The sequence below is a fragment of the Salmo salar genome, chromosome 15, assembly GCF_965601325.2.
Source record: "Salmo salar chromosome 15, fSalSal1, whole genome shotgun sequence".
Taxonomy (NCBI): Eukaryota; Metazoa; Chordata; class Actinopteri; order Salmoniformes; family Salmonidae; genus Salmo; species Salmo salar.
The window spans coordinates 92,604,444-92,632,332 of NC_138305.1; the positions used below are offsets into that span (position 1 = coordinate 92,604,444).

The 27,889-nt window shown below is 42.5% G+C and overlaps 1 protein-coding gene and 2 pseudogenes across 5 annotated transcripts; 2 read left to right on the forward strand and 1 right to left on the reverse strand.

Annotated features, from left to right (window-relative positions):
• Positions 1–210: 210 nt before the first annotated feature.
• LOC106572536 (rac GTPase-activating protein 1-like) lies at positions 211–14,680 on the forward strand (annotated as a pseudogene). The gene is made up of 16 exons (XR_014380544.1): positions 211–542; positions 964–1,051; positions 1,154–1,356; positions 1,499–1,637; positions 2,227–2,230; positions 5,078–5,147; positions 6,561–6,641; positions 6,744–6,884; positions 7,813–8,019; positions 8,151–8,313; positions 8,452–8,550; positions 8,879–9,077; positions 9,385–9,490; positions 9,745–9,877; positions 10,133–10,275; positions 14,425–14,680. The product of XR_014380544.1 is annotated as a rac GTPase-activating protein 1-like (transcript).
• LOC106572535 (uncharacterized) lies at positions 14,659–18,356 on the reverse strand (annotated as a pseudogene). The gene is made up of 5 exons (XR_014380545.1): positions 18,352–18,356; positions 17,746–17,907; positions 17,173–17,279; positions 16,611–16,781; positions 14,659–16,393 (listed from the first exon to the last, which is right to left on the reverse strand). The product of XR_014380545.1 is annotated as an uncharacterized LOC106572535 (transcript).
• LOC106572521 (bridging integrator 2) lies at positions 17,794–27,522 on the forward strand. 3 transcript variants are annotated; one of them, XM_014146755.3, is made up of 12 exons: positions 17,794–18,068; positions 21,896–22,015; positions 22,103–22,183; positions 22,375–22,429; positions 22,577–22,671; positions 22,781–23,065; positions 23,166–23,251; positions 24,668–24,743; positions 24,922–25,004; positions 25,202–25,844; positions 26,010–26,084; positions 26,181–27,522. In XM_014146755.3, the coding sequence occupies exons 2-11, from the start codon at positions 21,932–21,934 to the stop codon at positions 26,061–26,063; spliced, it is 1,542 nt and encodes a 513-aa protein (XP_014002230.3). In that variant the 5' UTR covers positions 17,794–18,068; positions 21,896–21,931; the 3' UTR covers positions 26,064–26,084; positions 26,181–27,522. The 3 variants fall into 3 exon arrangements, with proteins under 3 accessions (XP_014002230.3, XP_014002231.3, XP_014002229.3); XM_014146756.3 differs by having other exon boundaries at positions 22,781–22,876; positions 22,958–23,065; positions 26,010–27,522; XM_014146754.3 differs by having other exon boundaries at positions 26,010–27,522.
• The last annotated feature ends 367 nt before the right edge of the window (positions 27,523–27,889 follow it).

The following is a 27,889-nucleotide window of genomic DNA, read 5'->3' on the forward strand; positions in this document are numbered from 1 at the left end:
TATGCTGCATTTGGAGCTGATTTGAGTTTAGCGGTTTCCCACGAGAGAGACGCTAATTGACTGCTCTGTGGGGAGTGAACACTGGACTGCGGATACTGGATCAGAGCTAACATCAGTCGTCACTAGTTACCATAACCACAAGGCATAAACGCCACCTATTTAAAAATGTATCTTCAAAAAATCTGACTTTGAACCCAACCACACTGTTAACCTTATGCCTGACCCTAACCTTAAATTAAGACCAATCTTTTTTTACAATATAGCCAATTTTGATTTTGTGGCTGTGGTAACCGCCATCTGCGCGTTGATTTACAGCTAGGTGCAGAACGTCAGTTGATATTCATTGGTTAGTGGGTACATTTTAAATGCAACGCGCCTGCCTTGCTTCTTTTACACACTTCCAGGAGTTTAGCGTGAGATAACCCAAACAAAAGAATAACAAACTTGATCATACAGTGCAAAAAAAGAGGTCAAAACACTTGGCTATGCAAAGATTTTTCTGTTTTGTCTGCCTTTTTTCATTAGTGTGGTGGACTCAAACGGTATGTAGTGGCAGTGCTAGTCGCTAACTGTTAGCTGTACAGTAGTTTTTTTTAATTACACATCACCAGCAATGTTGGCTAGCTACTGTAGCCAGCTAACGTTAGCGTCTGAGCTAAGTCTACTGTTGCTTTCCTTCCATCTAAATTGTATGTGCAAGTTTTAGCTAATTTGGGTGACTTATGTGGCAAATTTGGTTCGCTAATGTCGGGAAATTGCGTTTAAAATTGTTTTATTGTGTGCTATTTTTTGGATTAGGAAAAGACAGTTGATTTGTTCATCATAGTTGGCTATGATGAATGATCAGCCAGGGTTCACCACCACCAGACACTTTCGCCCATTAGCCTGGGGACGTGGTTATTCACCTATTGACATTTAGCAAACTTATTTTCAGAGGTTTCTTTATGCCCTTATTTTTCTCAGAAGATGGACGCTCCTGTGTTAAACCTACACAGCTTGTTTGACAATCTGCAGTCTCATGTTGACATACTCAATGAGAGCATTGAACCCCGTAAGTAATTGTATTTGATTTGACATGGAGATTAATAATATAGACAATGCTGGACAATAAATATTCAAAACTACCACAACTTTATTGTGCATCTTGTATCAGCGTTCATCCAGATGGCCCTCAACTTTGAGGACTGTCGTTGTAGATGGCTCAAGTTTGAGCAGGACCTGGGGTCCTGCAAGGAAGTGCTTGCCAAAGCAGAAACTGAGAGGGGTGCCCTGGAAGTCAAACTCAAGCATGCTCGCAATCAAGTCACCGTGGAGATCCGCAGGCGCCAGAAGGCAGAGGCTGACTGAGAAGTTGGTGTGTATTCACAGCAAGTATAATTCATATTTTATTCTCTTCACTGGTACCCTCAGGCTGGTTCACTCTTCTCTGAAGAAACTGTTGAATGGCTTTATACAACTCCTCTCACCTTCCTTCTCCCTGGGTTCTGTTGTGTTACAGGACCGTCAGATCCAGCTGATTCGGGAGCTTCTGATCACTGAGGGCTCCAGCAACAGCATCCAGCTGAATGAAGAGCAGCGTTCTGCTCTGGCTTTCCTCAAAGCTCGATCTCAGGCAGCACGAGCCAACCTTAACACCAGCAGAAGTTACAGTGAGGGAAAAAAAGTATTTGATCCGCTGCTGATTTTGTACGTTTGCCCACTGACAAAGAAATGTTCAGTCTATAATTTTAATGGTAGGTTTATTTGAACAGTGAGAGACAGAATAACAAAAAAATCCAGAAAAACGCATGTCAAAAATGTTATAAATTGATTTAGATTTTAATGAGGGAAATAAGTATTTGACCCCCTCTCAATCAGAAAGATTTCTGGCTCCCAGGTGTACAGGTAACAAGCTGAGATTAGGAGCACACTCTTAAAGGGAGTGCTCCTAATCTCAGTTTGTTACCTGGAAAAAAGACACCTGTCCACAGAAGCAATCAATCAATCAGATTCCAAACTCTCCACCATGGCCAAGACCAAAGAGCTCTCCAAGCATGTCAGGGACGAGATTGTAGACCTACACAAGGCTGGAATGGGCTACAAGACCATCGCCAAGCAGCTTGGTGAGAAGGTGACAACAGTTGGTGCGATTATTCGCAAATGGAAGAAACACAAAAGAACTGTCAATCTCCCTCGGCCTGGGGCTCCATGCAAGATCTCACCTCGTGGAGTGGCAATGATCATGAGAACGGTGAGGAATCAGCCCAGAACTACACGGGAGGATCTTGTCAATGATCTCAAGGCAGCTGGGACCATAGTCACCAAGAAAACAATTGGTAACACACTACGCCGTGAAGGACTGAAATCCAGCAGCGCCCGCAAGGTCCCCCTGCTCAAGAATACATATACATGCCCGTCTGAAGTTTGCCAATGAACATCTGAATGATTCAGAGGACAACTGGGTGAAAGTGTTGTGGTCAGATGAGACCAGAATGGAGCTCTTTGGCATCAACTCAACTCGCCGTGTTTGGAGGAGGAGGAATGCTGCCTATGACCCCAAGAACACCATCCCCACCGTCAACCATGGAGGTGGAAACATTATGCTTTGGGGGTGTTTTTCTGCAAAGGGGACAGGACAACTTCACAGCATCAAAGGGACGATGGACGGGGCCATGTACCATCAAATCCTGGGTGAGAACCTCCTTCCCTCAGCCACGGCATTGAAAATGGGTCGTGGATGGGTATTTCAGCATAGAGGTCGACCGATTAATCGGAATAGCCGATTAATTAGGGCCGATTTCAAGTTTTCGTAACAATCGGTATTTTTGGTCACCGATTTGCCGATTTTGTTTAAATAAAATAAAATATTTTAACATTTTTTTTATTTAATAAATATTTTTTAACTAGGCAAGTCAGTTAATGACGGCCTAGGAACGGTGGGTTAACTGCCTTGTTCAGGGGCAGAACGACAGATTTTTACCTTGTCAGCTCGGGGATTCAATCTTGCAACCTTTCGGTTAACTAGTCCAACGCTCTAACCACCTGCTTTACATTGCACTCCACGAGGAGCCTGCCTGTTACGTGAATGCAGTAAGAAGCCAAGGTAAGTTGCTAGCTAGCAATAAACTTATCTTATAGAAAACAATCAATCAATCATAATCACTAGTTAACTACACATGGTTGATGATATTACTAGTTTATCTAGCCTGTCCTGCGTTGCATATAATCGATGCGGTGCGCATTCGCGAAAAAGGACTGTCGTTGCTCCAACTTGTACCTAACCATAAACATCAATGTCTTTCTTAAAATCAATACACAGAAGTATATAATTTTAAACCTGCATATTTAGCTAAAAGAAATCCAGTTTAGCAGGCAATATTAACCAGGTGAAATTGTGTCACTTCTCTTCCGTTCATTGCACGTAGAGTCGGTATATGCAACAGTTTGGGCCGCCTGGCTCGTTGCGAACTAATTTGCCAGAATGTTACGTAATTATTACATACATTGAAGGTTGTGCAATGTAACAGGAATATTTAGACTTATGGATGCCACCAGTTAGATAAAATACGGAACGGTTCCGTATTTCACTGAAAGAATAAACGTGATAGTTTCTGGATTCGACCATATTAATGACCTAAGGCTCGTGTTTCTGTGTGTTATAATTAAGTCTATGATTTGATAGAGCAGTCTGACTGAGCGATGGTAGGCACCAGCAGGCTCGTAAGCATTCATTCAAACAGCACTTCGCAATGCATTGCGCTGTTTATGACTTCAAGCCTGTCAACTCCCAAGTTAGGCTGGTGTAACCGATATGAAATGGCTAGCTAGTTAGCGGGTGCGTGCTAATAGCGTTTCAAACGTCACTCGCTCTGAGACTTGGAGTAGTTGTTCCCCTTGCTCTGCATGGGTAACGATGCTTCGAGAGTGGCTGTTGTCGATGTGTTACAGGTTTGAGCCCAGGTAGGAGCGAGGAGAGGGACGGAAGCTATACTGTTACACTGGCAATACTAAAGTGCCTATAAGAACATCCAATAGTCAAAGGTATATGAAATACAAATCGTATAGAGAGAAATAGTCCTATAATTCCTATAATAACTACAACCTAAAACTTCTTACCTGGGAATATTGAAGACTCATGTTAAAAGAAACCACCAGCTTTCATATGTTCTCATGTTCTGATCAAGGAACTTAAACGTTAGCTTTCTTACATGGCACATAATGCACTTTTACTTTCTTCTCCAACACTTTGTTTTTGCATTATTTAAACCAAATTGACCATGTTTCATTATTTATTTGAGACTAAATTGATTTTATTTATGTATTATATTAAGTTAAAATAAGTGTTCATTCAGTATTGTTGTAATTGTCATTATTACTAAAAAAACAAAAAAGTCGGCCGATTTAATCGATTTTTGCTTTTTTGGCCCTCCAATAATTGGTATCGGTATTGAAAAATCATAATCGGTCGACCTCTATTCCAGCATGACAATGACCCAAAACACACGGCCAAGGCAACAAAGGAGTAGCTCAAGAAGAAGCACATTAAGGTCCTGGAGTGGCCTAGCCAGTCTCCAGACCTTAATCCTCTAGAAAATCTGTGGAGGGAGCTGAAGGTTCGAGTTGCCAAACGTCAGCCTCGAAACCTTAATGACTTGGAGAAGATCTGCAAAGAGGAGTGGGGCAAAATCCCTCCTGAGATGTGTGTAAACCTGGTGGCCAACTACAAGAAACGTCTGACCTCTGTGATTGCCACCAAATACTAAGTCATGTTTTGCAGAGGTGTCAAATACTTATTTCCCTCATTAAAATGCAAATCATTTTATAACATTTTTGACATGTGTTTTTCTGGATTTTTTGTTGTTGGTATTCTGTCTCTCACTGTTCAAATAAACCTACCATTAAAATTATAGACTGATCATTTCTTTGTCAGTGGGCAAATGTACAAAATCAGCAGGGGATCAAATACTTTTTTCCCCTCACTGTAAGGATCCCCTGCTAGTGTCTTGCTCCTCTTCCAGAGTTTGAAAGCTTATCAAAGCCTTTTCTGTTAACATCTCAACACCTGAAGTGTAAAAGTATTTCATTTTGTTTTCCATAGATTGCAGACCATAGATGAGTCTGCCTCCATTTTATCAGACATCAGCTATGATAAAACAGATGACTCTCTGGTAAGCTTGTATCTTTGTCTTGTCTAAATTCTTGAGCCTCTGAATCATCAATTATGTTACTCATAGCCAAACCATTAGCAGGGAGAAGGGCTAAGACAACCAGTACATTATGTAATTGAGATAATAATGTGCTATATACGCTACATGACCAAAACAATGTGGACACCTGCTCATCGATCCGCTCATCCCAAAATCATGGGCATTAATATGGAGTTGGTCCATCCCTTTGCTGCTATAACAGCCTCCACACTTCTGGGAAGGCTTTCCACTAGATATTGGAACATTGCTGTGGGGACTTGTTTCCATTCAGCCACAAGAGCATTAGTGAGGTCTGGCACTGATGTTGGGTGATTAGGCCTGGCTTGTAGTTGGCATTCCAATTCATCCCAAAGGTGTTCAATGGGGTTGAGGTCAGGGCTCTGTGTAGGCCGGTCAAGTTTTTCCACACCGATCTCAACAAACCATTTCTGTATGGACCTTGCTTTCCCAAACTGTTGCCACAAAGTTGGAAGCACAGAATGTCGTGTGCTTTAGTGTTAAGATTTCCTTTCACTGGAACTAAGGGGCCTAGCCCAAATCATGAAAAACAGCCCCAGACCATTATTCCTCCTTCACCAAACTTTACATTTGGCACTATGCATTTAGGCAGGTGGCGTTCTCCTGGCATCCGCCAAACCCCGATTAGTCCGTCCGACTGCCAGATGGTGAAGGGTGATTCATCACTGCGTTTCCACTGCTCCAGAGTCCAATGGCGGCAAGCTTTACACCACTCCAGCCAACACTTGGCATTGCGCATGGTGATCTTAGGCTTGTGTGCGGCTGCTCGGCCATGGAAACCCATTTCTTGATGCGCCCGACAAACAGTTATTGTGCTGATGTTGCTTCCAGAGGCCGTTTGGAATTTGGCAGTGAGTGTTGCAACCGAGGACAGACTATTTTTACGCGTTATGCACTAGGTGGTCCCGTTCTGTGAGCTTGTGTGCCTACCACCTCGCGGCGGAGCCGTTGTTACTTCTAGACGTTTCCACTTCACAATAACTGGGGCAGCTCTAGCAGGGCAGAAATTTGACGAACGGACTTGTTGGAAAGGTAGCATCCTATGACGGTGCCACATTAAGTCACTGAGCTCTTCAGTAAGGCCATTCTACTGCAAATGTTTGTGTATGGAGATTGCATGGCTATGTTTTCAATTTTTTACACCTGTCAGCAACGGGTGTGGCAGAAATAGCCGAATCCACTAATTTGAAGGGTTGTCCACATACTTTTGTGTATATATAGTGTATTTGCAATAATGAACCCGGTCCCTTCGTTTGATTAACCATTCCAGGACTGGGACTCGTGAGAACTGTGCGACTGAAGAAACATGAAAACGTGTGTGTGGGGTTTTTAAGATGTTAGACCTCTTCATTACAGCGCTCTACCTCCAGAAATTTCACTGATGGCCCCCCAAGTGCTTCCAAAAAGTCTCGATCGACAGGCAGAACGTCTGAGACAGTAAAGATTTTAGTTTAATTTCTATAGATAACTGAGTGCTGTTACTCGATATACTGTTGAAGTTTACAGTGACTTGACTGATGTTATGTTTAATGGTCATAGGGAAATGAGTCTCTTGTGGCCAAGACCACAGTGACCGTGCCTGCTGACGGAGGACCCATCGACGCCGTCTCTACTATTGAGGCTGTTCCCTACTGGACTCGGAGCAGGAGAAAGACTGGTAAGAACTTTTACTCATTTACTGTGGATTTGATCAACTTTAAAATGGAAGACAGTATTTTACTCTGAGTTAGTTTTGTATGTTGAAGCATGATAGGATATTCAGTTGGATAGATGCATGCAGCTAGACTATATTAGTTTATCCTTGACAATGTGACAAATGTATGTTCATAACTCATCAGAACTGCATTGTCAGACTCTGATCCGTATTTGACCTTTGTCTGTCTGTCTGTCTGTCTGTCTGTCTGTCTGTCTGTCTGTCTGTCTGTCTGTCTGGTCTGGTCTGGTCTGGTCTGGTCTGGTCTGGTCTGGTCTGGTCTGGTCTGGTCTGGTCTGGTCTGGTCTGGTCTGGTCTGGTCTGGTCTGGTCTGGTCTGGTCTGGTCTGGTCTGGTCTGGTCTGGTCTGGTCTGGTCTGGTCTGGTCTGGTCTGGTCTGGTCTGGTCTGGTCTGGTCTGGTCTGGTCTGGTCTGGTCTGGTCTGGTCTGGTCTGGTCTGGTCTGGTCTGGTCTGGTCTGGTCTGGTCTGGTCTGGTCTGGTCTGGTCTGGTCTGGTCTGGTCTGGTCTGGTCTGGTCTGGTCTGGTCTGGTCTGGTCTGGTCTGGTCTGGTCTGGTCTGGTCTGGTCTGGTCTGGTCTGGTCTGGTCTGGTCTGGTCTGGTCTGGTCTGGTCTGGTCTGGTCTGGTCTGGTCTGGTCTGGTCTGGTCTGGTCTGGTCTGGTCTGGTCTGGTCTGGTCTGGTCTGGTCTGGTCTGGTCTGGTCTGGTCTGGTCTGGTCTGGTCTGGTCTGGTCTGGTCTGGTCTGTCCTGTCCTGGTCCTGGTCCTGTCCTGTCTTGTCCTGTCCTGTCCTGTCCTGTCCTGTCCTGTCCTGTCTTGTCCTGTCCTGTCCTGTCCTGTCCTGTCCTGTCCTGTCCTGTCCTGTCCTGTCTTGTCCTGTCCTGTCCTGTCCTGTCCTGTCCTGTCTTGTCTTGTCCTGTCCTGTCCTGTCCTGTCCTGTCCTGTCCTGTCCTGTCCTGTCTTGCTACACTGGAGTGAGACTCTGAGTCAGTCAAGTCTGAGGAATGTCATGCCCAACCGTCCAGAGAGCGACAGCAGGCCTCAGGAACCCAGCACACCCCAGGGCAACGGGAGTGTCCGTAATCATGAATTTGTCTCCAAAACAGTAGGAATGTAATTTGTTTTCAGACAGAGATGGTTAATGCATGGGTGACTTGAGATTCATTTAGCAAGGCAGAACATTTTGCTTTGGTTCTTTTTTTTTTAGTTAAAAGCTTTATTCTACCGCATGCACAGGTAATCAAGCCTGAGTCCTGTGTGCCTTGTGGCCAGAGGATCAAGTTTGGGAAGATCTCCCTGAAGTGTCGTGACTACAGAGTGGTCACCCACCCAGTGTCGTGAACGCTGTCCCCTGCCATGCATCCCCATCCTGGGTGGCACTCCTGTCAAAATTGGAGAGGTAAGGGGAAAATTCCATTGTACTTCTCTGCTTGTATTCCAATACTTTCATTCTGATGTAAATCTGTTTTCCTTCAAGTATCTCATGAGTTTAGTTCAATGGGATAAACATTCTCATTTACTTTTATTTCCTTCCCAGGGCACACTTGCAGACTATGTCTCCCATGTCCAATCACCCACGATTCCCTATTTGTTGGTGCACTGTGTCAATGAGATTGAGCAGAGGGGCCTACATGAGGTGAGTGTTTTTGTTTCAATCTCACACTGGTCTGAATCATTACTGCCTTTTATGGCTTAGTTTGGGCGGCAGGTAGCCTAGAGGTTAGAGCGTTGGGCCAGTAACCGAAGGTTGCTAGATTGAATCCCCGAGCTGACAAGGTAAAAAATCTGTCGTTCTGCCCCTGAACAAGGTAGTTAACCCACTGTTCCTAGGCCGTCATTGTAAATAAGAATTTGTTCTTAAGTGACTTGCCTAGTTAAATAAAGGTTAAGAAAATATAATATAATAGGCTTTAAGACTCTATAAATGAGCACAGTTTCACCATGCTCTTTCTTTTCACTCCCAGACCGGCCTCGATCGGCTGTCTCGTTCTGACCGCACAGTGAAGGAACTGAAGGATAAGTTCTTGCGAGGGAAGACTGTCCCGCTGCTCAGCAAGGTGGAAGATATCCACTGCATCACTGGCCTCCTCAAGGACTTCCTCAGGAACCTCAAAGAGCCCCTCCTTACTTTCCGCCTCAACCGCACCTTCATGGAGGCTGCAGGTAGGTGTTGGCTCTATAGCGATAAAACAACTTTATCAATCTCTGTGGTTTGTTTGGCCAGTGGTTGACTGAATAAAGGTGTCTTTTGGTTGCTTTGAATAGCCATTTTGTGTTGGGGCACGCTGAATGTTTTGGTTAGTAATAGTTAATGTGGTATACTTCAGTGTTCCTTCATGGTGTTCTTGGTCACCAGTAACTATAGTTACTAAGTCTATGCAATGTTACATTCTTCCTCTGCAGTAAAACTTTTTTTTTCCTGCGACTCAACTTCTGTGATCTCTACTGACATTGCACTCTTTGTCCTCAGAGCTTGTGGATGAGGATAACAGCATTGCCCTGATGTACCAGACCATCAGTGACCTGCCACAGGTCAACAGAGACACTCTGGCCTTCATGGCCATTCATCTCCAGAGGTGAGTGTCTGCTGTGCATTTAACTATGAGCTCTGCTTACTCACTTAATACTTTCATTCTGATGTAAATCTGTTTTTCTTCAAATATCTCATGAGTTTAGTTCAATGGGATAAACATTCTCTTTTACTTTTATTTCCTTCCCAGGGCACACTTGCAGACTACGTCTTGTAGAAAGAGGCCATGCTTGTTGCATTCTGTGACACAGGTATTTTTCCATACATGGGCTCCTTATTGACCACCATAAACTCTTTCAGGGTCGCCCAAAGCCTGGACACTAAGATGGACATTACCAATCTGGCACGGGTGTTTGGGCCTACTATCGTTGGCCATGCAGTGCCTGACCCAGAGCCCATGACAATCATACAGGACACCAAACGCCAGCCCAAGGTAAGACTCATTACAACAACACAGCTCTTGTTTTAAGTGGCAGTATTTCTTCACAAAACACATGGGCTGCAAAAATGACATGATTGCCATTTTTATATAAAAACAATATGTCTTAGTCTTGCAAGTTGTTTGATCTGTTTTGCCTGCTTGGAAGAGGATGACGCAATAGGCTGTAATTCGTTTCAATTCAATACAACTGTATTTTTCCCCCCATGAGTAATTTATAGTAGTTAATGTTTTTCTATTGTTACCCAGGTTATTGAATGTCTGCTGGGCCTGCCGGTGGAGTACTGGAGCCAGTTCATGATGGTGGACCTTGACCAGCCGCACCCTGATCACATGATCATCGAGAATGCTAACTGTTATACCCCTGACCAGAAAGGTGAGCGAGTGCATGAGTAGCAAAGCGTTATCTCGGCAACCCAAAACCAAATCTCTAGTGATGCACTGATATTACATTTTTGGCCGATACCGATATCCGATATTTTCCTTGCCAAAAAACCTGATACCGATAACCGCAATTTAAAATTTTTGCGGTGTTATAAACATTTTAGTACAGTTAAATAGTTAGACCACTGCATCCATGTGAGTGTGTTAAGGCACTGCATCTCAGTGCAAGAGGTGTCACAACAGTCCCTGGTTTGAATCCAGGCTGTATCACATCCGGCCATGATTGGGAGTCCCATAGGGCGGCGCACAATTGGCCCAGCGTCTCCGGGTTTGGCCGGGGTAGGCCGTCATTGTAAATAAGAATTTGTTCTTAACTGACTTGCCTAGTTAAATAAAGGTTCCCCGCACACCCACACCCACACTGACCAAAAAGTTATATTGTTGGCGTTTACATATGTCCCCATTACCAGTAAAACATAATCAAAACCTATTTATTTCACTTACTTGCTGTTTCGTTGTTCATTTGTTCAGTTGTTTCATTCTCAACCAGGATTTGTATGGAACGCCGTCTGGGTCTTCACGTGTCAAAAAGGATGCATGTCAAATAACCTTGTTGACCAATCAGGACCTGAATATGACTGCACGTCACATAATAACTTAACGCGTTCATTCATTTTTAAGTAGTTATTACACATTGATTACACTATCACTCATATTTCATATGTCACAACGATTCATCGATGCGTATTTTATGATGCTGGTAAAGTTGTCTCGCGCACCTACAGTGCTGGTCAGAAAAAAAAGCTAGCTAGTTCATGGATGCAAACAATGTTCTTCCCCAAAAACATAGCAACACGACATCTGTTTTAGTAGCTATAGTTAAAGTCAGAAGTTTACATACACTTAGGTTGGAGATTTTCAACCACTCCACAAATTTCTTGTTAACAAACTATAGTTTGGGCAAGTCGGTTAGGACATCTACTTTGTGCATGACACAAGTCATTTTTCCAACAATTGTTTACAGACTGATTATTTCACTTATAATTCACTGTATCACAATTCCAGAGGGTGAGAAGTTTACATGCACTAAGTGCCTGGCTGTGCCTTGAAACATCTTGGAGAATTCCAGAAAATTATGTCATGGCTTAAGAAGCATCTGATAGGCTAATTGACATTATTTGAGTCAACTGGAGGTGTACCTGTGGATGTATTTCAAGGCCTACCTTCAAACTCAGTGCCTCTTTGCTTGACATCATGGCAAGATCAAAATAAATCAGCCAAGACCTCAGAAAACAAATTGTAGACCTCCACAAGTCTGGTTCATCCTTGAGAGCAATTTCCAAACACCTGAAGGCACGACGTTCATCTGTACAAACAATAGTATGCAAGTATGAACACCATGGGACCACACAGCAGTCATACCGCTCAGGAAGGAGACACGTTCTGTCTCCTAGAGATGAAGGTACTTTGGTGCGAAAAGTGCAAATCAGTCCCAGAACAACAGCAAAGGACTTTGTGAAGATGCTGGAGGAAACGGGTACAAAAGCATCTATATCAAAGTAAAACGGGTCCTACATCGACATACCCTGAAAGGCCGCTCTGCAAGGAAGAAGCCAGTTTACAACTGCACATGGGGACAAATATTGTACTTTTTGGAGAAATGTCCTCTGGTCTGATGAAACAAAAATAGAACTGTTTGGTCATAATGACCATCGTTGTGTTATTAGGAAAAGGGGGGAGGCTTGCAAGCCGAAGAACACCATCCCAACCGTGAAGCACGAGGGTGGCAGCATCATGTTGTGGGGGTACTTTGCTGCAGGAGGGACTGGTGCACTTCACAAAATAGATGGCATCATGAGGTTTGAAAATTAAGTGTATATATTCAAGCAACATCTCAAAACATCAGTCAGGAAGTTAAAGCTTGGTCGCAAATGGGTCTTCCAAATGGACAATGACCCAAGCATACTTCCAAAGTTGTGGCAAAATGGCTTAAGGACAACAAAGTCAAGGTATTGGAGTGGCCATCACAAAGCCCTGACCTCAATCCTATAGAACATTTCTGGGCAGAACTGAAAGAGCGTGTACGAGCAAGGAGGCCTATAAACCTGACTCAGTTACACCAGCTCTGTCAGGAGGAATGGGCCAAAATTCACCCAACTTATTATGGGAAGCTTGTGGAAGGCTACCTGAAACATTTGACCCAAGTTAAACAATGTAAAGGCAATGCTACCAAATACTAATTGAATGTATGTAAACTTCTGACCCACTGGGAATGTGATGAAAGAAATAAAAGCTGAAATAAATCACTCTACTATTATTCTGACATTTCACATTCTTAAATAGTGGTGATCCTAACTGACCTAATACAGGGAATTGTTACTTGGATTAAATGTCAGGAATTGTGAAAAACTGAGTTTAAATGTATTTGGTTAAGGTGTATGTAAACTTCTGACTTCAACAATTTTTAGCTAGGTGTCATCTAAAATAACCCATATATATATCTATATGACCGTTCTTTTTGATTTAATGGTGGTCGGACCCATCTATGTGAAGCTAGCCACAATAGTGGACTTTGATTAGCCTTCAAAATAAAAGTATATCATTGACAGTGATGCAAATTAATACAAATAGTAGAATTATGCCATAATTGAATAGATCATGCTAAACGAGGTTGCAATGTTGTTATATAAAATAAACAAAAGACAATTTGTTAATTTGACAAATCTGTTGAAATCACACTATGTATAGTACTTTAGAATTGCATTGGGGGCATACTTATTTTACTGTACAGCCTTACCTATGGATTGTGGATCAATGACATGGGGTATCAGTCAGCTCTTGTTGAAGGACTCTGAAACAACTGTGAATTGTGCCACATGTATTGTCATTCTATGTGTATTGAACACTGTTTCAGAAGAAAAACAATACTGCATAGATGTTTGGAGTCTGATAACTCTGAGGAGGACGTTTGGGGAAAAAATATCTTGGGTATTGAGTAGACTGATACTTAGGATTGGGGATCATTGAGGTAAAGCTGTACAGTGCAATATAAAGGTCAATACACACAATAGGCTGACTGGGGAGGTGATTTCATACAGTCCCGCGATAAGAGCTACAATGCTAATATTTGTGATGAAGCTAGCTGGCTGCTTATAACGTTAGCTTTGGGCAACAGGGTTAAGTAGCTGGCTAGCTATGTATTTTCATGAACTGAAGTTCAATTTCAATAGGTCGAACAACAAGTGGCTACCTAGCTAATACTTACTCACGAGGATTCCTAAATCATTGCTAAGAATAATGAAAATGACTGCAGTTTCTACTGGTCATTGTTTTCAGGCTGGTTGTATTAGTGCTAGCTAGGTACCCAGAAGTTGCTGTCGAACAAATAATGCTTTACCACCAACGCGGTATTGTAAACACATCGTTCGTGGCTGGTGTTTGCTTGTTCGCAGACTTTTTTTGTACAGCTTTGACAGTGCTACTGATAGTAGTGGTGGCGCTTGGCTTGCACGTGCAAATTCAGAACATACAACATTCTATAATAGAACTGTTATTTGACGTGTCAAATTAAAAGCTTATTTAATGTGTCATATAGTGTTATTTGACATGTATCTTTTTCGACACAAAGACCCAAACGGCGTTCCATAGTCAGTCGTGACGCTATTACTGTGTAACTCTGGTAGGGAAACATCTGAAAAATAGCACACTTGCTAGTGTGTACTGGTGCTTGACCAGTCGCGAAAGCCAACATCCCCCACGACAGAGAACGGTTGATTGTCAAGGGCAACGAATTCCATTATCTTGGCTTTAATGGATTTCGCCTTTGAGTTGTCTCGCTGAAATTTTCTTACTCTTTCAAATGACTGCTATATCCACCAGCAGACATTGTGGGCTAGGTTAGAAATGCTGTCTAGCACAAAATTTTACGTGGCGTCATGTACCTACGTTTTATATAGGTATGCATGTCAGCTTTGACATCGGTTTTGCACATCATTGTTAAACTAGACATCGGGGCGATACCAATGTTGGCATTTTTAGCTAATATCGACCGATTCAATTTTGCACCCAAGTCTTAATTCACTTCCTTATAACCTTGGTTTCTGTTGACTAATGCTAATACTGCCTGACTAATATGTGTGTGGTGTTGTAACTTTCAGATTTGGGAGTAAGAGTAAGTCTGCTGTGGTAGTGGGATTCCCCAGTCGCCCAGGAAACTTCTTTGCCTCTCCGCTCCTCAAGTAATCCAAAGCAGCCGCAGGGCAGCCGCAGGGCAGCCGCAGGGCAGGGCAGGGCAGCCGCAGGGCAGGGCGCCGCAGGGCAGGGCAGGGCAGGGCAGCCGCAGGGCAGCTCTGTTCACCTAATGGGAAATAAATGCAATACCTAGCAATAGATTGATTCACTTTTTTATTTTATACAATTTTACACAAGACTGAGACTAATGCTTCCACAGATGCTGTAAACACTTGTGTTTTTATGTGAGTAATAGGATCTTTTGGAACTCTGATAAAAAAAGATGAAATGTTATGTTAAATCAAGATTTAACATAACCTCAGGCAATGAAACCTACTAGGTTTGTAGATACAATGAGGTTTTCAGTATCTTTCTGTGATTTATTTACAAAGAATGTTGAACATTGGTTGAGAATGTGCATGTCTGAATTTAGGCAGGTGATTGTCTTATATCTAACATGCAATTTAACTTGCACATTACCAGTTAGAAAACATCATTGCATAGAGCTTTTTATGCCGAACTTGAATGGAGTTATTGCATGTGGCATAATTGTTTGTATATTTTCCTGTTTATATAATCACCTTTTGTAATGTCTACATGCTTAAGAAGTTTGCTTGTACATGTTTAACTCAATTTGTCTTTTACATACTCAAGACTAGCCACAGTATTGTAATTAATTCGGCACATTTGATAAATGTCTGCAGCATTCTTTAGCGATAATCAACTAACTTTAAGGTAACCATGTAGCTGTATGCTTGGTGACTTGATGATACATTTGAAAGAAATTCACCTTCCCTTGTTTCCTTTCCTGAGTGTTCTAAAAATATAACTTACAGTATTGGCCAATATGACTCTGGTCTTCAGTTTGACGTTCTCTTTATGACCATCTTTGTTTGCACAATGGGAGGTTGGTTCTGACTAATGTTCTGCACCTCTAACTGCTGCATCAGAGAACCAGAGTGTAGAAATGGTGGCATTTCAACAAGAATGTCAAATTTGGTTTGATCAAAGCTTGTTGTGGACCAGTTATTTTGTATGATCTGTAAATACGGTATTTAAAATTGTCTTGGTTTTATTATTGCATTTTCTGGTATTGCTGAAAAACACATGATGGTATACAAATCATTTTCAAGGCAGCAGGGGCCTGTCAGATCTCTGCTCTACAATGCCAATGCCAATGTTGACACTAGCTCCCAGGAAGGGAAAATATCATCCTACGGTGTTAGGAATGAAATGGTCCTAGATGACATGCACAGTAACACTATACAAGTAGTTCTACTGCATGAACTGCCTTTTTACATGCCTGGAAAGGTAGCGTTGAGACATTTTAAAGAGCATATGAATTTGCCTGTGAACATAACAGTAAGCTATTGCACAGCAATTGCATGAACAGGAGTTTATATCAAAGCATTTGTTCCACATTTAGAATGTCTGTCAGACTGGGTGTTTTCTGAATGATTTGTTTCATACAATAAAGTTAAAACCTTGAAGTGTGTGTGTGTGTGTGTGTGTGTGTGGGTGTGTGTGTGTGTGTGTGTGTGTGTGTGTGTGTGTGTGTGTGTGCTTCGAATGAAAGACTGTTGGAGAGAACCAGCACACTGGGTGCTTGATGATTACAGTGGTCCTGTTCAGAAAGTTTCCCCTTGTGCCAGAACATCCTATTAGAAAGTGTGTAACATCAGAAATTGGGAATTGGCCAGGGTGTTCTTGACATAGTTCTGGAAGGCAGAGTCTGAACCCCACTGATGAGACGCAGCAGGAACCAGACAAACAGAGGAGGTGGCATACTGGGGACCCTTCATCACAGACGAAGCAAAGTCCAGACCACTGCAGTATCTCCCCGAGGTAGTTAGGGTGCTGGCTGTCACCCCACAGCCCGCTCTGGATGAACTTTCCCTGGGAGAAAGGGGAGGTTGACCTTTTTATAATCCTCATGGGTGCAGTGGGGTAGTTGGAAAGTATTCTCACTACAAAATGCTGTAAACACGAGTCACGATCACTCTCAAAACACTGAAAATAAACTTCCTGTATGTTCATTTTATAGTATATTAATTTATCCCAGGGAATAGCCTCAATCCAGCCTTTCCAAAGGATGCCCACCAAGCTGACTCACAGCATTATCTGGGTTCCCTTTGAAGAGCCACTTCTGCTGGTCAGTGATGGCCTCTGTGACAAAGCCAAAGCTCCATATCCCCCAGCCCAGGTAGTCCCTCAGGCCCAAGGGCTCATCTCGCTGCTCACTGTTCAGCATGAGGATGGGCAAGAGCGTCAAACACCCAGACAACTGAAAGGTAGAGGAATTAATAATTGACTGAATCATTGGTAGAATAGATCAAAGATGTCTAAATTATATTACACGTTGTCAAGATTATGCACCTACTCAACAAGACATTCACATGGGACCAAAATTGAAGAAAACATTTGCAAAAGAGTACCGTATACTGTCTGAGTGTCCAATGGTAACACTCATTTATGTTCTCTCCCATTTGGTCACAATGCACACAACCCTGATATCAGTGGCTATTCTAATCTCATACATTTATAAGGAGCAAATAAGACTGAGCAGTGAGTGGATTCCCTAATGGGCTACAGGGTTGTTTAAGGATGATGGAAATCACTGCTGTGGTAGCTGAGTGAGAAAAAGTAAAGCCGGTGACCATAATGATTCAAAGTACCTTGAACATTCCAGTACACAAAGAATGTCCCTGGGCTGTCTCTGACATTGTTAAACCTGCGATCCTTGCCGTCCTTCACGATCCGCATGAAAAGGAATGTTCCAAGCCTGCAGAGGTTAGAACATGAGTACCGTTGTCACATTATCACCAGCAGTATTCATTAACCCAACCATAATGACTCACAACCATAAAGGGTTCTGCAACACTGCTGGCCCAAGCCTTAGCCTTGGCTAAGACTGCTGAACTGATACACGACTTTGTTGAATGAAAAGCAAATGAGCAGAGAACACTAAACCTCTGCAGGTGTTTAACTTTTGTTGTTCTTCTCCACTGATGGGATTGGATATTAGATCACAGGAGGCTGCTGAGGGGAGGACGGCTCATAATAATGGCTGTAATAGAGTGAATGGAATGGTATCAAACACATGGAAACCATGTCTTTGAAAGTGTTCGATATCATTCCATTAATTCCGTTCCAGCCATTACTATGAGCCTCTCCTCCCCAATTAAGGTGCCACTGGCCGCCTGTGCACTAGATTGGAAACCCTTTCACCCCGGCTCTGTCAAGCTTACCTTACTCCCCATGCTGTCACCAATTCAGTCTGCACATTTTGCCTCAAATGACGAGTCCCTCCCCAATAGCGACTCAGGTGGTAAAGTAATAGAAATGTGCCAGACCCTAAAAAATACAAGTTTCCCAGTAAGGCGTGTTCAATTAATATTTTACCCAGTAGGCTACAGACAGAGACAATTAGCTCCAAAGTTCAAGGGTAAAACTTTCGACGAGCACATACAGAGCAGAGGAGCAGCACAAGAAGACAAGTTAAAGAAGCTTGTCAAGAAATGCAATTAATTTGTTGCATTGACAAGGAATGCCCATCCATCAGTGTCTACAGGTAAGTTGCAGTGTTTTACATAACTAACGGTAAAGTAAATTCTGTTAATTCAGAATGGCACATACTGTCCTATCAGTTTTAACTTGCATTTTGACAGTTCATATGTAGACCGATCTGTTGGAACATATTATACTATAATAACGCAAAAGCCAACAATTGTCACATTCAATACTTCAAAATGCATGGGCCTACATGACTGTTGTTTTAAAGTTGTGACTGCTGTTTTTTGGTTTAAGGCAATTCCATGGTAACAGAGTGGTACAATATATTACAATATTTCTACGCCATTTTTGTCGGTCAAACATCTGCTATGGTAATGGCCAATTCCACGATAACAGAGTGATGCTGATACACCCCGATTTTTCACTTTAAAATGTATACCAAACAAAAAAACTATGATTGCAAAGTTAAACAACTATGCATAAGGATTACTTTTAACAATTTCAACTGAACCTCTTGCAGAAACACATTTACTTGAAGAACAGTGCAGATTCAAAGTTTGGTAACAGAATGACAGTTTGTGGTTTGTGTAATCATTGGGTTACCAAACTTTGCATCAAAACAAAAATAATAACACATTGCAATAATAACTCAGTTCAAGCATATCATAAGAAGTTATGACAGAATGATGGCACAAACTGTCATTATTACCAAACGTTGCATTTGTAAACGTGTTTTTACAAATATTTCCCTGGAAATTGTTAAAAGTAGTCATTGTGTGCATAGTTGTTTAGTTTGTTTAACTTTGCAATTATTCTTTTTTGTTTGGTATACATTTTAAAGTAAACAAATCTGAGTTTCAGCATCACTCTTATCGTGGAAATTCCCTTTACCATAGCAAATGTTTGATGATCGACAAAGGGCGTAACAATATTGCATTGGTAACATTGATCTACTGTACAAATTTAAGTCGGGCGAGCTACAGAGTAACAATTTGTGGTAAATATATCACGATACAAATTAACCAATCTCGCGCTACAATGTGACAATTTGTAGCCAATCATCTTGGAGTTTGGATCATTTTGGATGATTGCTTTAGCGTTCTTATTTATAGAGGCTTGCAAGGGTGACTAAATCAGTTTGGTGGTAATGTTGAAGTAAACTGGGGTGTATTCATTACCTCTTGCAACGGAAACCGTTTAAATAACAGTGGTTTTGTAACATTGATATTCATCAGAAACAAAATGCTATACTTTCATTAAGGGGAAAGAAAGCCTAGTTCCATTGCATACATTTTGTTTGACCGCATTATTGTTTATTTAGAATAGGCTCATGCCCAAACCTAATAGATTCGATTACTTATTCAACCAATGGTTGAAATCGTAGCGATTTACTGCAAACACGCCTCGGTTTTGAGAGCTCCTGATATGGCCCATCCAGTCCACTGGATTCTCAGGTCTGTAGCTGCACATTTTGCTATCGTACTCCCTTTATCAGGTCCAGTAAATTCTATAACATCAAATGGTATTCTAACATCGTACCAGCCCCAATATCTTAAAAACAGTCCTGTGTAAAGTTCACATCCATAGTAGTTAGGCGTGGCCAACGACAATTTGATAAGACATAGGCGGCGGCGTCTTCTTCTTCGGTGAGGTTTAACAGCGGTTGGCATCCAATATGTTGCATTACGCCCCCAACTGAACTATAGTATAGATCAATTACACTTTGTGATACAAAATTCTAAAGGGGAAGTGGGAGAAAATTAAAAATATATTTTAATTACCCTACCAACTAACCCTATACTCATTAAAACCCATCACCTTTACTTTAACCCTATCTTATCCTACCCCGGACCAACGGCCTGAGAGGATTGGACATTATCACTTAACACATGCTGAAACTCTTCTGAGAGGATGGGACACTACCACTCAACACATGCTGAAACTCTTCTGAGAGGATGGGACACTACCACTCAACACATGCTGTAACTCTTCTGAGAGGATGGGACACTACCACTCAACACATGCTGTAACTCTTCTGAGAAGATGGGACACTACCACTCAACACATGCTGTAACTCTTCTGAGAGGATGGGACACTACCACTCAACACATGCTCTAACTCTTCTGAGAGGATGGGACACTACCACTCAACACATGCTCTAACTCTTCTGAGAGGATGGGACACTACCACTCAACACATGCTGTAACTCTTCTGAAGTAAAATCTCATACTCCCAAATACTTTTCTGCAGCTGCCACCACAACATACTTTTTCTGTGATTTATGTTCAATTTCTGCAGTACGGTTGATAACCATTGCTATGAACGCTAAGAAGCCAACCTTACTGAAGCATACTGTATATCACTCATTGGTCTATCCCTCTGTGCTAGCACAGATATCCTCTCAGAATCCCTCACCCTTGACCCATCCTCTTCTACTTTCTTCACTGCCTCAGCATACGACATGTTCTGCACTAAACTTCCGATCCACAGCAACATGTGCACCCCTACAGTTGACACAACTTTATCCACCAAAACGACACAATCCTCTATCCCATGCCCTCCTGCACACTTCCCAGATCCTGGAATCTCCCTCATACACACTGCTCTGACATGACCATAAACGTTGCACCTGAAACAGTGCAGTGGATTCGCCACAAAAGCTTTAACAGGATAACTGATATATCCTAACATGACCTTGTTGGGTAAAGATTCTGACTCAAAACTGAAAAGGACTGACAGTGACTCCTCTGTTTCACCACGCTCACCACCAGGTCTGTGTCGTACCACACGGTGGGCTTCACAAACACCAGGAATCTTCAACTTCACCTCCACACTAAACACTACACCAGAAATAGCTCATTTTAATGGTGCCCTGTTCCTAAGAGCAAAGCAAGAAACAGATCTTGACCCAAGTTGTGTGACACGGAGCGCCCGCTAGTTCTGGTCAGAAGAAACACGAACACATATAACAAGTCCACTACAGTTTACCTTCACTGATTCAACTGCACCCAACTCTTTTCCCACCAACCCTGAAACCACAAATGGATCCACCAAAAGGCAAGGATCCAGTTTATCCAAAAATATCACTCCTACTGGACCAAATGTATCTTTATCATAACCATGTGCATCAATGCAAGGCTCGGGCTCCTCACAACACCTTCTAACCCTTCCATTTCACCTCCAGAACTCAAACTGCTGTCCAGCTCAACCTGTTTCAACTTGACACCAATCTTCCTTGACAACCTCTCACTTGTTATTTCTAGCTCAACAGATTCAAACCCATCCTCTGCCTCCCTCAATCTCCTCTCTCTTTCTCTCCAATCCTCTGCCCTTAACCAATTACCCGACTCCTTCTGCAAATATTCAACTTTTCCAAGCCAAAATCTATTTTTAGCCTCGAGAGAGAGACATGCTAAGCCCTGTACTCCCTCCACTTCAAACTCAAGCCATCGCCAGTTCACCGTCCTTCCTCCCGGGCTAATAATGCAATACATTCATCAGACATAGGTGTGCTAAGAACACTGGGAACACAGGGGGACTCCCGAGTGGCGCTGCGGTCCAAGGCACTGCATCTCAGTGCTAGAGGCATCACTACAGACCCTGGTTCAATTCCAGGCTGTATCACAACCAGCCATGATTGGGAGTCCCATAGGGCGGCACACAATTGGCCCAGCGTCGTCCGGGTTTGGCTGGGGTAGGCTGTCATTGTAAATAAGAATTTGTTCTTAACTGACTTGCCTAGTTAAATAAAGGTGAAATAAAAAAATGTAGTCATTAAAACTGCCATACACTTTAGACGTTTGATGCACTTTTGATCTTGAGCTTAATAGGCATCCATCCCGACTAATGTCTTAACTTGTCGTTCCTCAACCTCTACATTTCCAGGGATAAAAAGCTCAACGTCAGGGAAAAGGAGAAATTATGGCAGAGGGCAATGGTCCAAAAGGAGGCACTGGGGTCTTTGCTAAAAGATTCCAAAGGCAGCTGAGCAGGGGCAAAGAGAAGGTATACAGTACTTTAACTTTCTCAATATAATGCACACTATTATTATCAAGTTGTTTGAGGTTTGACATAGTATTCCCTACTTTTTAGGTCTTGCAGAAGTTTGGAAAGACAGTGGAGACCAAAGATGAAATATTTGAACAATGCCTCCTAAATCTGAATGACCAACAGGTAGTCATCATGACAGTACAGTACTACACAGAGATCAGACCATACCATGTGTATGAACCTGTAACAATAACTTTAAACGGATATGTGATTTATATTCTATAGAAAAGGCCTGGAAATCTGCCCCAGTAAATCCCATAGATGTATGTATAGCCTACAGACAAGATGAGTCACTCTATAATCTCTGTTTGCAGATTGTTGGGAACCGGTTATACAAGGACCTGAAGATTTACCTTAGTTCTGTCAAAGGTAAACATTTGTTCAGTCCGTCTGTGTTGTAAATTAAATGTGATCTGTATGATGCTGTCCATAAATTGCATGGTTTTCTATAGCTTTAGCACCATCAGTAGTGCCCCGGTCTGATAACATGTGATCCATGCTGTCGACTTTCCACAGGAATGCGGGAAGCTTCAAAACATCTTTCCCAGTCTCTGTATGGTGTCTATGAGCCGGACTGGGATGGAAAAGAGGACCTGGGGACCATTGTAGAGGTCAGTCATAGCACTGCTGTATTATTATGAATGGCATGCATGACTGTTGGCTATTATTATGCAAATGTCTGTATAACAAAAAACATACATTTTCTCCATATGCCAAAAGGGTGAAGACGACCTGTGGAATGATTATGAGGCAAATCTGATAGATAAGGCACTTTGCACCATGGAGTCTTACATAAGCCAGTTCCCAGATGTCAGGGTAAGGATGGAAACACACACACACACACTCCCAAAATATTTGATCTCACACGTGCGTTATTCCTTTACTCCAACCCCCCAGGAGAGGGTGGCCAAACGAGGCAGGAAGTTAGTCGACTACGATTCCTCCCGTCACCACTTGGAGGCGATGCAGAATGCTAAAAAGAAAGATGATGTCAAAATAGCCAAGGTCAGACAGACAAGATACCCCTGTCTACTTAATTTGCACAACAATGATCATTTAAACAAAACTACAAACTCACCTCATCATGGTGCTTCTCTCGGTACAGGCAGCTGAGGAGGTAAACAGAACCCAGATTGTCTTTGAGGACATCAACAGAGAGCTGAGGGATGAGCTCCCTACTCTCTATGACAGGTAAGGAGTCAGAAGTCCGCACATAGCCAGATAGACATTACATTTACATTTAAGTCATTTAGCAGACGCTCTTATCCAGAGCGACTTACAAATTGGTGCATTCACCTTATAATATCCAGTGGAACAACCACTTTACAATAGTGCATCTAAATCTTTTAAGGGGGGGGTTAGAAGGATTACTTTATCCTATCCCAGGTATTCCTTGAAGAGGTGGGGTTTCAGGTGTCTCCGGAAGGTGGTGATTGACTCCGCTGTCCTGGCGTCGTGAGGGAGCTTGTTCCACCATTGGGGTGCCAGAGCAGCGAACAGTTTTGACTGGGCTGAGCGGGAACTGTGCTTCCTCAGAGGTAGGGAGGCGAGCAGGCCAGAGGTGGATGAACGGAGTGCCCTTGTTTGGGTGTAGGGCCTGATCAGAGCCTGAAGGTACGGAGGTGCCGTTCCCCTCACAGCTCCGTAGGCAAGCACCATGGTCTTGTAGCGGATGCGAGCTTCGACTGGAAGCCAGTGGAGAGAGCGGAGGAGCGGGGTGACGTGAGAGAACTTGGGAAGGTTGAACACCAGACGGGCTGCGGCGTTCTGGATGAGTTGTAGGGGTTTAATGGCACAGGCAGGGAGCCCAGCCAACAGCGAGTTGCAATAATCCAGACGGGAGATGACAAGTGCCTGGATTAGGACCTGCGCCGCTTCCTGTGTGAGGCAGGGTCGTACTCTGCGAATGTTGTAGAGCATGAACCTACAGGATCGGGTCACCGCCTTGATGTTGGTGGAGAACGACAGGGTGTTGTCCAGGGTCACGCCAAGGCTCTTAGCACTCTGGGAGGAGGACACAAGGGAGTTGTCAACCGTGATGGCGAGATCATGGAACGGGCAGTCCTTCCCCGGGAGGAAGAGCAGCTCCGTCTTGCCGAGGTTCAGCTTGAGGTGGTGATCCGTCATCCACACTGATATGTCTGCCAGACATGCAGAGATGCGATTCGCCACCTGGTTGTCAGAAAGGGGAAAGGAGAAGATTAATTGTGTGTCATCAGCATAGCAATGATATGAGAGACCATGTGAGGATATGACAGAGCCAAGTGACTTGGTGTATAGCGAGAATAGGAGTGGGCCAAGAACAGAGCCCTGGGGGACACCAGTGGTGAGAGCACGTGGTGCCGAGACAGATTCTCGCCACGCCACCTGGTAGGAGCGACCTGTCAGGTAGGACGCAATCCAAGCGTGGGCGGCGCCGGAGATGCCCAGCTCGGAGAGGGTGGAGAGGAGGATCTGATGGTTCACGGTATCAAAGGCAGCAGATAGGTCTAGAAGGATGATAGCAGAATGACAAATACATCATCAGGTCAAGTGTGTCAACAAAGAAAAAGTAGCAGACAATTTATATGAATAATGTTTTTTCTTCTCTTCATTTTGTTGCTGAAGTCGAATTGGATGCTATGTGTCAGTCTTCACAGCCATCTCAAATTTACGGGACACCTTCTTCAAGGAAATTATTACGGTATGTGCAGGTCATATTCTTCTCAAAAACTGGGGTGGGAACACAGAAAAAGCAGTTATGTGGGGCTTTGCTTTGGTTTATAAAAAACTGAACTGTTTTGTCAGCATTTAGGTAAGAAAAGTCCTAGCTCTTTCAGTTTATATCTATTCTTAAAATGGTGTAATATCCTCTCTTTCAGTTCAATGGTGATTTGCAGAATGTGATGAAGGGCCTGAAGGATCAGTATCCAGACAAGGTGTTTGTCGTCAAAGGGTTGAATCAGTAAGTTGGCTAGGATTTTACATCTCTCACCAGCCCTGTTTTTTTTTTATTAACTTTCCTCCCATTTTGAGTCTATCGATGAGCTGTGGTCTGGGATGAACAAAATAGTGAGTGTTACATAAAACATAACGGTAATTAAAGCAAAGTAAGCGTATCAACATGTCGTCATCCTATCCCTCCTCTCACATATCTTTCAGGACTGGCTCTCTGAAGAGGCGATCTTTCATGTCCCCCAGGTCGTGGAGCGCTAGCTTCTCTGACTTCCATCAGAGTTATAGTCCGGGCAAGTCCAGCACCCTCACTAGAGACAGGTCCAGCTTCAGATCCCTTAGTAGTCCTCGCTATGATGAGTCACTCACCAGCACCCCTGCAGTCTCCCCACGGTCCCCACCTACTAAAGAGCCCTCTTCAGAGGCCCAAGACCTGGATGCAGACTCGACCCGCAGTGAAGGCCCCACTGCAGAGAAGAAACCGGAATCTGAAAGCAGGGATAACACCACCACAAAAGGGGCCTCTGGCAGCGGCCAGAAGTCAGAAGAGAAACTGACGGAGGAAGAAAAGGATGTGAAAGAGGGAGAGCCTCCTTCAGACCAGTACTCCACCACCTCAGATAAGAAAGGAGAAGAAGAAAGCTCTTCTGCGTTGACAGCAAGTACTTCCGATGTGACCAACTCCCATAACTCAGAGAACGTTGAGCTCCAGTCCTCGGCCATAGACACCCCCCAGCTGACCATAGAGAGCCCTGTGGCCCCTGAGGACTCTGGGGCCCACGGTGTGCAGAACGGAGCGGCTTCTGATGGCTCCGATGCTAACATAGAGACCACCGTGCTTGTCCAAAAGGTGAGACACACACACAACCTTTAATGACCTCTCGTATGTAGTACATTTGATTTACATGCCGGTCTACTCTAATCAAGACAGGCAGTATAATAATGGGATTCCATCGACTGCTGCTAGACCGTTTGGATCTACTGGTATATAATTTTTCTTTTCTTTTACTTTTAGGCAGCAAAATTACATATCCAGGAGCAAGAGGGTGCGAAAAACACTGTGGTTTAATGAAGGATCTCTGAGGAAAAGGTTGTTACTGTCTAAAGTAACTGTAATTGAGTTATTATATTGAGTTTCTTATTTCCTGAGTTGTTAACTGTCAAAATGTTATGCATTTGTTCACAGAACGAGTTATAGTAATAAGGGAGAGTGGATAAATACTGCACAAGGGAAAATAGGATCAATATGAAAAGCCTTCTCAATATTACTGGAGGGATATAAGAATATCTCCTGTTTCCACCTGCTGTCTAAGATCTGGAAGCTCTTGCTTGTGGACAATATACTTTCAATACAAACGTTTCGTTTTTTAATTAATAAAATCAATGGTATGCCAATTTGTGCTTTGTTTAGGGTTGTGCCAGTATACACCCAATAACTTTATACACCCAATAACTGTGAATTGTATTTTAATTTAATTGTAGAGAAACTGCAAGTTCACAAAATTATACTTGACTCAATTTGACATTCAGCTTTGCAAAACTGTATCTCATTTCATAGAGCCCCACAGTGGAGGTGTCATAACCATAAAACCTAGCGGTCAAACAGGGAAATGGTTCCAATAATTTTTCCGCCATACATTTTTTAGAAACACTTCAAATAAGGGCTGTGTTTCGTGTAGACTTACCCTGGTGTGACGTGGAAAAACTATTGGAACCATTTCCCTGTTTGACCGCTAAGCTTTATGGGTATTATGACTCATACTGTTACTCTATATAAGTTTGCTAAATTGTACCTGAAAAACTTGATTATTGATTAAACAAATAGCTTTTTATAATGTCTTGTTTAGTGACACTGCCGTTAATTGAAAAACCAAAATCAAATGACTAAATCAAACAGTGGTGTAAAGTACTTAAGTAAAAATACTTTAAAGTACTACTTAAGTCATTTTTTTGTGTATCTGTACTTTACTATTTATATTTTTGACAACTTCTACTTTCACTTTATCACATTCCTAAAGAAAATGTATTTTTTACTCCATACATTTTCCTTGACACCCAAAAGGTACTTGTTACATTTTGAATGCTTAGCAGGATAGGAAAATGGGCCAATTCACACACTTCTCAAGAGAACATCCCTGGTCATCTCTACTGCCTCTGATCTGGCAAACTCACTAAACACAAATGCATCACTTGTAAATTATGTCTGAGTGTAGGAGTGTGCCCCTGGCTATCCATAAATAAAATAAAAACACACATTGTGCCATCTGGTTTGTTTAATATTTGAAATTATTTATATTTTTACTTTTGAAACTTAAATATACATTTGCTTTTGATTCTTAAGTATATTTAAAGCCAAATACTTTTAGACTTTTACTCAAGTAGAATTTTACTGGGTGACTTTCACTTGAGTCATTTTCTATTAAGGTATCTTTACTTTTACTTTAGTATGACAATTGGGTACTTTTTCCACCACTGAAATCAAAGGTGTCTTTTGATTAATTTTGTTTTTATATAAAATGTCTCAAACATCTTTGTCCCGATATAGTGTCTTTATTTATTTGTCTTTAACTAGGTTTATGTCCATTGGCACAGAAAACAGATTTTCATGCGAATATTCTCAACAGCAACAAAAAATATATATATGCATTTTCCCACCAGAGATGTTTTCATCAAATTGACTTAATTTTTGTTTTGTTTTTTATATTATTTTTTACCCCTTTTTTCTTAACAAATCAATACAAAAAGTACATGGGGGAACACATGTTTATATATAGAATATACAAAGGACAATTGGGCTAGGGGGTACAATATCACATTACACAAGAACCTTAAGGGACATACACACAGCTATAATTCTAACAGCTTTTTTGTTGGTAGAACAAAATATAGTTACAT

Excerpts from the sequence above, each read along its gene's own strand:
- LOC106572521 (XM_014146754.3), top strand. The coding sequence starts at position 21,932 with ATGGCAGAGGGCAATGGTCCAAAAGGAGGCACTGGGGTCTTTGCTAAA. Across the intron at positions 23,066-23,165 it reads ATGATGTCAAAATAGCCAAG|GCAGCTGAGGAGGTAAACAG; the intron begins GTCAGACAGACA and ends CTCTCGGTACAG. Across the intron at positions 25,845-26,009 it reads CCACCGTGCTTGTCCAAAAG|GCAGCAAAATTACATATCCA; the intron begins GTGAGACACACA and ends TTTTACTTTTAG.